Source organism: Magnolia sinica, chromosome 12 (genome assembly GCF_029962835.1).
Source record: "Magnolia sinica isolate HGM2019 chromosome 12, MsV1, whole genome shotgun sequence".
In the NCBI taxonomy this organism is placed as follows: domain Eukaryota; kingdom Viridiplantae; phylum Streptophyta; class Magnoliopsida; order Magnoliales; family Magnoliaceae; genus Magnolia; species Magnolia sinica.
The window spans coordinates 68,852,731-68,866,139 of NC_080584.1; the positions used below are offsets into that span (position 1 = coordinate 68,852,731).

A 13,409-nucleotide genomic window follows, 5' to 3' on the forward strand; every position below is an offset into this window, starting at 1 on the left:
GAGAGAGCCCATCCAAGATAGCTTTCGCCTCAACACGCGGATTAGACCCGAAGCCATAGCCAAAGGAGAATCCAAAAATGAAGTCTCCACCAGAATTTCTACCAACACCCCCTCCCCCAAGTGGGCCTGGGTTACCCAAGGCAGATCCATCCACATTCAATTTGATCCACCTGTGTTGAGAACAGGTCCATTTTAGCAGAACGGGCCTAGGAGATGAGGGAGTTGGGAGAGAGATTCCCATCTAATTCAGAGTTAGGCGCATGGAAAGATTGAGGAATTTGGGGCACGGTAAGAGGTGGATCACTGTCTTCCTTGGGCTCCATGTACTCTTCATAGAACTTCTTTGAAGTCACTGGAGATCAAATTAAAAATAATTCCAAATAAATGAAAAAAAAAAAAAATTACAATATTTTAAATAATGAGCTCAAACTTATTATCATGTTTTAGAATCAAACTCTCACTTACTATAAATAGTAAACTTACTATTTATAAATGGCATACTTAGACTAAGGTTTTTTTTTTTAGTAAGTGTCTAATTTGGCCGATCCACATTGTTCTCCTAATTTTTCGAAGCACTATTCATGTTGGGCACGACTGCTACCACTCAAAGGATCAAAAGTTATAATGAAAGTAAAACTTCTTATTTATAGTAGAAATGAAACTACTTTTGACCATCGATCTGATGGAATCTTGTAAATCTGGCGTCGGCAACCACAGGGTTGGTTGGCTAAAGTAGCTTTTCCTATCCAAAATCATATATTATAACTTTCAGAAACTCATCCCGGTTCGTGAGAAGTGACTGTTTTAAGGTTTTGACAGTCCATCTTGATCATTTCAGCTTTCGATCAGGCCTTCTCTGGTCCATTGATAATGGTCGTAGATAAAGTGTTCCCAAATATCAGGTAACAGAATTGCAACGAAAGACGGTAGAGCCGGAGTAAGGTAGAGCACCAATGAGAGAGACAAGGGGAGGTGATAAGGTAGAGTTAGTATAAGTGGAATATTGTAGATCTAACTCTCTGGCAGGGCCTTGAATCAATTGGGTCCATCCATTCGGTGGCCCCTACTTTGGATAGATAATTCTTAAAGGATGTTACTAATCGTTCAAACTCAGCTAATAGCATTACTAATCGTGCCTAAAGGATGATCCTAGTCGTTGATTTCAGGTCGTGGATCTTAATGTTGAATTTTCATCTCAATGTTTAAAAATCAACAATTTATGTTGACCATTCCAACCATCCAATCACCATCAACTATGAATTTTCTCCGGTGCTGAAAGCGTTTCTTCATGTGGGGCCCACAATTCTCCCCAGATCATGGGAAATTTATACAAGTTTTCGGACAGAGGTTTCATGTTCTCCTCTCCCCGAACTAACCACTCAAGGAAGACATGCATATTTTCCAATTATCTTTCTTTCTTCTTCTCTTCCATTCCCTATCTCAAGCCCAGCAGCTCTACAATGAGTACTACTACTCTAACTGCTCGGTAGCTGATTACACTGCTAATACCACCTTCGAAATTAATCTCAACTCTCTTCTTCCCATTCTAATTTTCAATGCTCGTTTTGTCTACTACTTTTACACCGAGAGGGGCGCAAATCCCGACACCATCTACGGCCTCTTCCTTTGTAGAGGCGATGTTACTTTCAACACCTGCAATGCCTGTGTCAATCAGTCAACTCAAGATATCAAACAAAGGTGCCCCAACAGAAAACAAGCAGTCATATGGTATGATCACTGTATGTTGCGTTACTCAGACCGCAACTTCAAATCCGTATATGATCCATCTATCAATTCAATAATGTTAACTCGGAGCTCGAAGAATACAACGGACCCACAACCATTTAACCAAACACTGAATAGTCTGCTGAGAAATCTTTCTTCAGTGGCTGCATTTAATCCTTCCGTACGGATGTCGGCGATGGGAGAAGCTAATTTTACGGCTTCTCAGAAGATATATGCGATTGTACAGTGTACACCAGATTTATCAGAAAATGACTGTTATACATGCTTGCTAGCGGCTATATCTGAGATTCCAGTGTGCTGTGATGGAAGGGATGGGGCGGTAATTAGCGGTGCGAGCTGTGCTATGAGGTATGACGTGCTTCCTTTTTATGTTGGTGCAGCTTCGGTTCCTCGTCCTCCTCCTTCGTCACCTACTGATTCTTCATCAGGTAAGCATGGTTTTGCAAATGCTGGCACTTTGTTCGGATCTCTTGGAATTGTATAATTAAGATGGTTGTTTTTTTGGAGACAAAGGAAATTAGTCTGATTCGGAAGATATGCGGGGCTGGCAAGATGCCCGTGACAAATCCACTCTATCCATCAGTTTCTAAAGGACAGAACAGGACAAGGGTCCAAAAATTAGAAGGATATAGGACTCATGTTGGCCACAACACGAAAATAGCGGACATTGAACGCTAACCAGAAATTCTGTATCAGGATGATATTTCTGCCTGTAGTTTATTTGAGTGGTGATAACTCTCCACCATCTGAACGGTTTGGATGGCATATAAACATCATGGTGGGCTCAGGAATGTTTTGAACGGTACATGTTCTCACTGTTTTTGTGGTGTGGCCCACATGAGTTTTGGATCTTCATATTTTGGATTCCAGTTTATTAATTGTGGACGGAGTGGATTTGTCACCGGCATATCTGTGGGACCCCGCGTAGCTTCCAGCCACTTCGTGTGGCGGGGCCACAGGCATTTGGCGTCCAGAAAATGTTGTATTTTAGTTTTTAATAAAATATAATATATATATTTTTTTAAAAATGTTTTTTTTTTAAAAATATAAAACAAAGGTTTTCTTTTTTGGTCACTCATTCCTCGGAAAGAGAAAAGAAAAGACGAGATGATATAAGTGGGATGTGGCGTACCTTATTAGTTGGGTAAATCTGGCGGGGTATGGAAGCTTGCGTGCTCCAGATCTCAGCGGTGGAGCACAGGCACATGCATGAGTGAGAGTGTGGATATTAAGTAGAGCTGTGTATTGAGCTGAGTCGGAGTGAGTTAGGGTTAACTCAACTCGATCTGGTTTTGAAATATGCCTGACACGAACTCGATCTGACTCGATACCAAGTCCAGCATGCCTGACTCGATCCGAGTTCAGTCTAGCCTGATTGATCCAGACTGAGTCCATAGATGCTTCCACCTAGTAGAAAGAACCTTATGACCAGTCTAATGTTCGGAACCTCCTGCATTCGATCTCCTCCCCTTCTAGGATGTTTTCACGATCTACCCGATGGAGAGGTGTGGCAGCCACTCGGCCACCGAGAAAGGAATAAACTATACAGAGCCAGGTGCTCTTATTTCACGACGGTAGGGATGATTGCTTCCATTACCAACTAGAAAGACACCAAATTCTCCTTTAGGTGCTTCAACTGCAGTATAGGTAGGAGCTAGTACGGAAAAACCTTCTATATAAGTTCAAAATGGTGAATTGAGGTAGAGTAGACTGATGATCCTGTAGTCATTTGGCCGGCTATTGAAAGAAAAAGCTTGCATATGCTCCCTCTATTAGATAACCGGTCTGACCGAGTCGGATTGAGAAATGAGGGAGGGGAGTGGAGAGGAGAGAGAGGAGGAGGAGGAGGAGGAGGAGGAGGGTGATGGTGGTGGGTGGTTGTAGGGCTTGGAAGAGGAGGAGGATGAAGGAGGGAGAGAGAGAAGTTGGGGTCGGGTCAAGGTAGGGTTAGATAGTTGGGTTGAGTCGGGTTTCAGATTGAGTTTTAGGTCGAGTTGGATCGAGTTAATAGGTAACTTGATCTCGACTCGATTTGAGTTCAGATTGGGCGAAGCTTACTCGGTTTGGACCGACTCACCCATTTGGTTCGGGTTGAGTCGGATCGGACCGAGTCGGACGAGTCGAGTTAGCTGGATTGGGTCGTCCCATGCCCACCTTTAGTAGTAAGGAAGAAAACAAATATTTTTCCAACTGTCGGAGCCTATATAAGCAAGGCGTGTTGGGATCATTTAATCACACAACAGAAGCAAACAAGTCTCCTATCCTCTCCATCTATAAACAAATTTCACCTAGTGACTCAATGTATCCACTTAGTATACAACTAAGTATTTCATCAGTAGTAGAAGCAAACACATCTCCTATTCTCTCCGACTCTAAACAAATTTCACCACATGACTCAATGTGTCGACTCAACATATGACTCAGTGAGTTAACTTAGCATCTAACTTAGTGAGTCAAATTAGAACCATGATTCACTGAGTTTATAAACTCAATGAAAACTTTTTTCTACTCTTTTCTAAGCAAGTTAGGGATACAAATCAGAAAATGTCAGACAAGCTACATTGAACAAGTTCCTACAAATGTTTACTCGTGTACGTGGAATTGTCATTGTTGCATGTAGAATCTATTAGGCTTGTCATATCTTAGAAGAGATTTGCCGCATAGACCGTCAACGGTCCTAGATAAAATAAAGAAAATAACTATTTAAGGACAAAGTATCCCATACGTCTTTAGCTTGATTGAATATCCTTCTTTTTTTTATTTTATTTATTTTATTTTTTTATTACGTAAATTATCGTTTGGGAATCTTTTCTAACAGAAAAATGTGCTGCGGCTTCTGTACAGAAGACCCGGATCAACCATAGTGGGTGGATCGCTGACTTTGTACCCCACCTTAATGTTTCTTCTTTATGTCCATGCCTTCCATCCATTTTGATACATCATTTCAGGGCATAATCTCAAGAATAAAACAGAAGAAAATCTCCCGTGAACCACAGTGGTGGTCATATTTGTGTGGTCCCTCCATCCAGGTCTCTTCTTGTAGGCTATGCTAGAAAAGTGTTGGATCAGTCTTATATGTGTGTGGTCCCTTATCTAAATCTTTATAACCTTAGAAACAGGTTGGATGGCAAATAAACCCTCTCGTGGCCACCAAAATGTTTTAATTGTTGCTATTCAATCACTACTATTTCCTGTGGTGTGGTCCACTATCTAATTCATTTTTAGAATCATACCCTAAAATGAATTTTTAAAATAAATGGACAGCATGGATGTAGGGAAGATAATTAAGGTGGGCCCCACCGTCAGGGATCACTAAAACCAAGCCTAAAAGTGGAACCCCCGTTTAGTGCCACAAAGATCCAGCTAGGTGAGTGCTAGGCTGACCGTAGGGCTAACCTCAATGTATGTGTTGTATATATATCCACACCGTTAATCAGTTTTGCCAACTCATTTTAGGGCATGATCCCAAAAATGAAGGAATTTTTTTTCCCTGGTTGACCACAAAATTGGGATTGGATTTCCACCATTAAAAACGTTTTAAGAGCCAGAAAAGTTTGGCACCAAGCTTCTATTTGGCTTTACCCTTCATCCAAGTCTGTGTGACCATGTAACAGTTTGGATGGCAAATAAACATTATGCGGAACCTAAGAAGCTTTTAACATGGGTGTTCAATGACTTTTGTTATAATGCAGTGTGGTACACCTAAGATTTGTATCTGCTTCCTCTTAAGACCATGCCATTAGATGAGCTTGCGAAATAGATGGACGGGAGGTTAGGCCCACACCCACCTGGCTGGATCCTGGTGGCAACTATTGCACGGGAGTGGATTAGATGCAGCCCCACCTCACGCAGGACGGTGCAGCCCTCTCCCTAAAGCCCACCTTGATATATTTATTCTATATCCATCCCGTACATCTGTTTTGCCTGGTATTTTATGGCATGATTCCAAAAATAAAGAAGATTCCAATATAAGGTTGACAGTGGCAATGGCCAATGAATGCTTAAAAACTTCCTAGGGCTGACCACAATGTTTCCTTCGCGTTTAGTAGATTAGTTGAGACCCTGCATCCACTTAGTTGGGTGGGACCCCTGACTGTGGGGTCCACCGTGATGTATGTGACTACATCCATACCGTCCATCGGTGTTGAAAGCTCATTTAGGGTATGATCCAAAAAATGAAGCAGATCCAAATCTCAGGTGGACCATAATACAGGAAAAAGTGGTAATCGACCATTAAAAATTTCTCGTGAGCCACAAAAGTTTTGGATCAAAATGTTATTTGTGTGGTCTCTTCATCCAGATTTTGTTGACCTAATCAACAGGTTGGAATGGCCTTCCCTGAATTTAAAATGGATGAACAGAATGGATTAAAAGCATACATCATGGTGGGGCCCATAGAGCACCGAACATCAGCCACTGGGCTGGTGGCTGGGGGAGTAGCGAATCCGTTTCCATTTCTGTCAATGCAAACAGGAAAGCGAGGGGACGTGTCACTAGCGCAAGTCAAATACCCCAGCATTTTTAGTCTTCAGTAATATCGACCCAAGGGCCTATTCGGAAGAAGGAAACGGATTGGCTACTCACCCCGCCATCAGCCCGTGGGCTGTTGGTCCGTGCTCTGTGGGCCCCACCATGATATATGTGTTTCATCCATTCTGTTCATTCATTTTTACATATCATTTTAGATTTTAACCCAAAAATGAGAAGGATATAAATCTCACTTGGACCACACCACCGGAAAACAATATTGATTGGATATCCACCATTAAAATCCTCCTAAGGCCCACTGTACTGTTTATTTGACATCCAATCTGTTGATTAGGTCATACAGGCCTAGATGAAGGGAAAATACAAAGATCAGCTTAATCCAAAAACTTTTATGGTCCCCAAAAAGTTTTTCATGGCCGACACTCATTCAATACTATTTCCTGTAACGTGGTCTATTTGAAATGGGATATACATCTTTTTTTGTCTCGAAACATAAAATGATCTGTAAAAATATATGGACGGCATGGATGAAAGACATATATCATCGTGGGGCCAATTCGTTTCCGATGAAAAAGCTTAGGAGGATCTTGTAATTCAAGATAGTGTTTCTTGTACTTCATTCTTCACCGTGTCGTCAACGTCAGAGGCAAATAACAGACCTGTGCCGCGGTATATAAGCGTCCTGATAGACTGGGGCCCAAAGAGACTTTTGATACAATTTTTCAAAATCCTATTCATTTGATACTCTAGTTGATTGCATGATGCATTAGAAAATTGCGTGCTCGATCTGGCACATCTTAAATCAAAATAGACCACTCGAATCGTAGGAGTCATAGTAGATGGGCGCCTATTGACACATAGACAAATGAAAGCGTGTAAATGGATAATGGGTTGAAGATCATTGACTTTCTCAAGTAATTAAAATTTTGAATCTACAAAGTAGGTTCTTTAATTTATAAGAAAAATAATATATATATATATATATATCTATATATATATATATATATATATATATATATATATATATATATATATATATATATTTTATTAAATAATGTTTAATCATGTCTAATGTGTAAATTTCTCCGTTACATAATTAATATAGAAAAAATAAATCTAAATTCATAATTATCAAAAATAACAAAATTCCAACCTTAATAAAAATTTTAATTATAACAAAACTCTTTTAAAGCATAATATCTACAAATTTAAAACATATATATATATATATATATATATATATATATATACACACCGAGTCATGCTCCCCTGCGCACCTACGCACGTGTGCGCCTTTGCACACGTGTCATGGGTGTCTAATCTGAACGGTCCATGTGATGCGAAATCCAATGAAACCTCATGTGAGAAATTTTCACCTTGATCTATAATTCTGGTGGGCCATAGCAAAGGGAAATGCAAATCAAGGGAGGAAACTATTTTAATTTTTCATGGCCTATCAAAGCTCTAGATCAAAGTAAAACTTGGTCCTGAGGGGTTTCACGAGGTGTTGTTTCACATGAACGGTTCAGATTTTGGATCCACATCACGTATGATGGGTTCTCAAAAAAGTTCGTATGTACTAGATACGAACTAGTTCGTAGGTGAGCGTTTCCGTATATATATACCTTAATTGTATGGTCCTTACATGGTTACAAGTAATTTCTAAAAATGTAGAAAATCTAAAACGAATTGGCCCCATGATGATATATGTCTTTCATCCATGCCGTCCATATATTTTTACAGATCATTTTATATTTTGAGACAAAAAAAGATGTATATCCCAATCTCAAATAGACCACATTACAGGAAACAGTATTGAATGAGTGTCTACCATGAAAAACTTTTTGGGGACCATAAATGTTTTTGATCAAGCTGATCTTTGTTTTTTCCCTTCATCTAGGCCTGTATGACCTAATCAACATATTGGATGTCAAATAAACAGTACAGTGGGCCTTAGGAGGATTTTAATGGTGGATATCCAATCGATATTGTTTTCCGGTGGTGTGGTCCACATGAGATTTATATCCTTCTCATTTTTGGGATAAAGGCCTAAAATGATATGTAAAAATGAATGAACGGAATCGATGAAACACATACATCATGGCGAGGCCCACAGAGCACGGACCAACAGCCCTCGGGCTGATGGCGGGGTGAGTAGCCAATCCGTTTCCTTCTTCCGAATAGGCCCTTGGGTCGACATTACTGAAGACTAAAAATGCTGGGGGATTTACCTTGCACTAGTGACACATGTCCCCTCGCTTTCCTGTTTGCATTGATAGAAATGGAAACGGATTCGCTACTCCCCTAGCCACTAGCCCGGTGGCTGATGTTCGGTGCTCTGTGGGCCCCACCATGATGTATGCTTTTAATCCATTCTGTTCATCCATTTTAAATTCAGGGAAGGCATGTCTCCCAACAGGTTCATCCATCAAAATGTTATTTTTTTTAAAAAAATTTTTTTTGTCACACATTCCTTGGAAAAGACAAGAAAAGACGAGATTATATATGTGGGATGCGGTGTGCCTTATTAGTTGGGTAAATCTGCCGGGGTATGGAAGCTTGCGTGCTCCCGTGCTTAGTGGTGGAGCACAGGCACATGCATGAGTGAGGGTGTGGTAGTAAGTAGAGCATCGAGTCGAGTCGGACAGCGTTAAGGCTGACTCGACTCGAACCGGTTTTGAAATAGGCCTGACCTGAAATCGATCCGACTTGATACTGAGTCCAACATGCCTGACTCGATCCGAGTTCGGTCTGGCCTAGGCTGATCGAGTCTGATCCGGTCAGCCGAGTCGGATCGAGTTGGTGCCAAGTCGGATTGAGAGATGAGGGAGAAAGGGAGTGGAGAGGAGAGAGAGGAGGAGGAGGAGGAGGGTGATCGTGGTGGGTGGCTGCCGGGCTTGGAAGAGGAAGAGGAGAAGGTTGTTGTCTGGCTTGAAAGAGGAAGAGAAGGAGGATGATGGAGGGAGGGAGGGAGTGGAGAGGAGGGAATGGAGGAGGAGGATGGTGGTGGGTGGTTACTAGGCTTTGAAGAGGAGGAGGATGAGGGAGGTTGGGATCGGGTTGGGGTAGGGTTAGAGAGTTGGGTCAAGTCGAGTTTCGGATCGAGTCGAGTCTAACCGGATCGAGTTTCGGGTCGAGTCGGATTGAGTTACTAGGTAACTCGAACTTGACTCGGTTTGAGTTCGGATTGGGCGAAGCTTAATCGGTTCGGACTGACTCACCCATTCGGTTCGAGTTGAATCGGATCGGACCGAGTCGGACGAATTGAGCTAGTCGGATCAGGTCGTCCTGTGCCCACCTCTAGTAGTAAGGAAGAAAACAACTAGTTTTCTAACTGCCAGATCCTATCTAAGAAAGGCTTGTTGGGATCATTTCATCACGTAGTAGAAGCAAACACGTCTCTTATTTTCTCCATCTATGAACAAATTTCACCTGGTGACTCAATGTATCTACTCAGTATACGACTAAGTAATTAGTATTTCATTAGTAGTAGAAGCAAACACATCTCCTATTCTCGCAGGCTCTAAACAAATTTCACCACGTGACTCAATGTGTCGACTCAGCATATGACTCAGTGAGTTAACTCAGCATCTAACTTAGTGAGTCAAATTAGAACCATGATTCAACTTTTTTCTACTCTTTTCTAAGCAAGTTAGGGCTACAAATCAAAATATGTCAGATAAGCTGTGTTGAACGAGTTCCTACAAATGTTTATTTGTAATTGTTGATTTGGCCTACAAATGTTTATTTGTGATTGTTACACACCGAATCGTGATTGCTGCAGGCATAATATATATTAGGCTTGTCGTATCTTGGAAGGGATTTGCCACGTAGCCTATCAACTATCTTAGGTAAAAGGGGGGAATAACTATTTAAGGACAATGTATCCAATATGTGCTTGGCTTGATTGAATCTATTTTGTATTTATTTATTTTTATCTACATTATCATTTCGAAATATTTTCCAACAGAAAAATGGGCCGTGACTTCTATATAGAAGTCCCGGATCAACCGAGGTGGCTGGGTCGCTGATTTTGTGCCCCACCTTAATGTTTCTTCTTTATATCCATGCCATCCATCCATTTTGATACATCATTTTCAGGGCATAATCTCAAAAAATAAAATAGAAATAAATCTCAGGTGAACCCCAGTGGTGATTGGCCATTAAAAACTTCTTCTAAGTTAGAAAAGTTCTGGATCAAGCTAATATTTTTGTGGTCCCTCCATCTAGGTCTCTTCTTGTAGGCTAAGCTAGAAAATTTTTGGATCAGTCTTATATTTGTGTGGTCCCTTCATCTAAATCTTTATAACCTTAGAAACAGGTTGGATGGCAAATAAACTTTCTAGTGGCCACCAAAATGTTTTAATTGTTGGTATTCAATCACTGCTAATTCTATGGTGTGGTCCACTTAAGACTTGGATATCTAATTCATTTTTGGAATCATGCCCTAAAATGAGCTTTTAAAATGGATGGACAACATGAATGTAGGGAAGATAATCAAGGTTGGCCCACAGTCAGGGATCGCTGAAGCCACTCCTAAAAGTGGAACCCCCGCTGAATACCACAAAGATCCAGCTAGGTGAGTTCTAATCTGATAGTAGGGCTGACCTCAATGTATGTGTTATATGTATATCTACATCATTAATCAGTTTTGCTAGCTCATTTTAGAGCATGATCCGAAAATGAAGCAAAAAAATAATATAAAAAAAGTTTGGTTGACCATATAATAGGGATTGGATTTCCACCATTAAAAACGTTTTAAGAGCCAGAAAAGTTTTGCATGAAGCTTTTCTTTGTTTTTACCCTTCATCCAAGTTTGTGTGACCTTATCAACAGCTTGGATGGCAAATAAACATTACATGGAACCTAAGAAGCTTTTAACCATGGGTGTTCAATGACTATTGTTATCTGTTATGTGGTACACTAAAGATTTGTACCTGCTTCGTCTTAAGACCATGCCATTGGATGAGCTGGCGAAACAGATGGACGGGAGGTCAGGCCCACAGGATGGATCCTAGTGGCACCTAATTAGGGGTGTACATCAAGTTAAACCAAATTGAGTTGGCCTCAGCTCAGCTCAGCTTGGTTACCAGGCACACCTAATTCGAACTTAATTAGCTCGGCTCAGCTCGGTGATCAAGCCAGCATCTCCAGCTCGACTCGGCTCAGTCAACAATCGGACCAGTTCGAGCCAGGTTCGAGCTTGAGCTTTTGAGTTGAGTTCAGGCTCCAACTTTTGAGCCAAGTTCAAGTTCGATTTTTTTAGCCGAGTTTGAGTTATAGTTTTTGAGTTTTCAAGTTTGAGTTCAAGTTTAGTTTTCTAGTTTAGTTTTTGAGTTTTTGAATTTGAGTTCGAGTTTAGTTTTCGAGATGAGATCAAGTATACGATGTCAGAACTCGGAAGTATCGAGTTAAAATTATAATTTTACTACATAAATTTAATAACAAGTAGAAAATAAAATATTAAATACAAAGTGAATTCTAATTACTACTGCAGAGGAGATTCGTCTGCCGAGCTGAAGCTGCTTTTCAATTCTTTATATACGCAATCGTTCACCTCTCCTGAATCAGAGGTTGAAATAGTTTTTTATCATCTTCTTGTATAGTATGAATTAGATTTTTCAAACATTTTTTTGTGAGAAAATTAATATGTAGTTCCCAACACCCAGTAAAACGTATTAAGATTGGAGAGACACTTATATGAATTCTTACTCTTCTTCTTTTTAGTTGTGCTATTTGAACTTACTTCGAAATCACATTGTCTTAGAGGACATTATTGATATGTAAAAGCTTCTTCCATACTACACTTTAAGGCGAGTTGGAATTATTCTTCTTCCAATGCTAATTTAACTTCCTCCTCTTTCTTAAAAAGTTTGGATGAGAGAGTGGAATGTTATTTGTTTAAATCAATAAGTTCTTAAAAAATAAGTTGGGCTTCCTTTAGGGCTTTAATACACGGTTTTGCATCTCTACCCCGATAAGATAAGTATAACTTAAGCCAATTAGTTTTGTTAACAAACTTGGCTCCAAACAAATAACACAATATGTTTAACTTTCTAGACTTTGAGAATGAACTAAGGAACCATAGTCTCAAACATCAGTTAATGGTTCACTTGAAGACATATCTATATATTATGCTGGAAAAATTAATATTTTAGCAATAACGAAATACGACATAAAATAAAAGTAATTTATTAATGAAAAAAACCATTAATGCATTGCACATATAGTATCCATCAACATAACATTAAAAAAAAAGTACCGATTGCATCATTTTCAAGTTCCAATAAATTAATAAGAAATGTTAACTTAACTCTATTCATGTCGTTGTTGTTTTATGTACTGCGGCTTGAAACACATTCTCTTCTTCTTTCAGATCAATATCATAATTATTACTTCCTCAACTTGGACGCAACCAATCTTATGTATAAATTAATGCTTCCACTGTCTACAAGTGTCTTCTAAAATTTCAACAATTTCCTAAGTATTTAAATCAGTCATTCATTTAATGTTGAATAGATTACAATGCTTTCATTATTCAATTTAAATGTCATGCTAAACTTTCGACAGCATCTCCACTTATCTCTTCAGAATATATTAATCTATTATTTGATTTACACGTCAATTATCCATAGAAAGTGTGGATATTTGATGAGAAAATAAATGCAAGAAATATATCAAGAGAGAATTATGAGAGACGAACCAAAACAAGTATATGCATTTAAATTAGAATAAGTGAAAACATTATTATTTATCCAACATTGAACTGTCCAAAAAGGGAAATTTTAAGAATTTCTATGCATAAAAAAATACACTTAATCTATATCTGACAACATAAAAATCCTTATATGGGCAATTGATTATCCTACACTAAAAAAATGAAATATTTATAACATTAAAACAATTAGCAATAACAATTAACAATTAAAAAAATGATGCTAACAAATTAACAATTACCAATAAAATAAGCCATAAGTCATGGATGCTAACCAAAATAATGAAACATTTATAACACTAAAACAATTAGCAATAACAATTAACAATTAAAGAAATAATGCTAACAAATTAACAATTACCAATAAAACAAGCCCTAAGTCATGGATGCTAATTAAAACAATGAAACATTTATAACACTAAAACAATTAACAATTAAAGAAATGAGGTAAATACCCAAT

At 39.1% G+C, this 13,409-nt stretch overlaps 1 protein-coding gene across 4 annotated transcripts in view; it reads left to right on the plus strand.

Moving 5' to 3' along the window:
* Window positions 1-1,331: 1,331 nt before the first annotated feature.
* LOC131221595 (cysteine-rich receptor-like protein kinase 44) overlaps window positions 1,332-13,409 on the plus strand; it is a 51,125-nt gene continuing 39,047 nt past the window's right edge. Inside the window, exon 1 of one of the 4 annotated variants that reach the window (XM_058216879.1) lies at window positions 1,332-2,174. In XM_058216879.1, the coding sequence (XP_058072862.1) occupies window positions 1,391-2,174 (784 nt within the window). In that variant the 5' untranslated portion in view covers window positions 1,332-1,390. The remainder of the gene's footprint in view (window positions 2,175-13,409) is intronic. The other 3 variants (XM_058216877.1, XM_058216878.1, XM_058216876.1) reach the window with 3 other exon arrangements.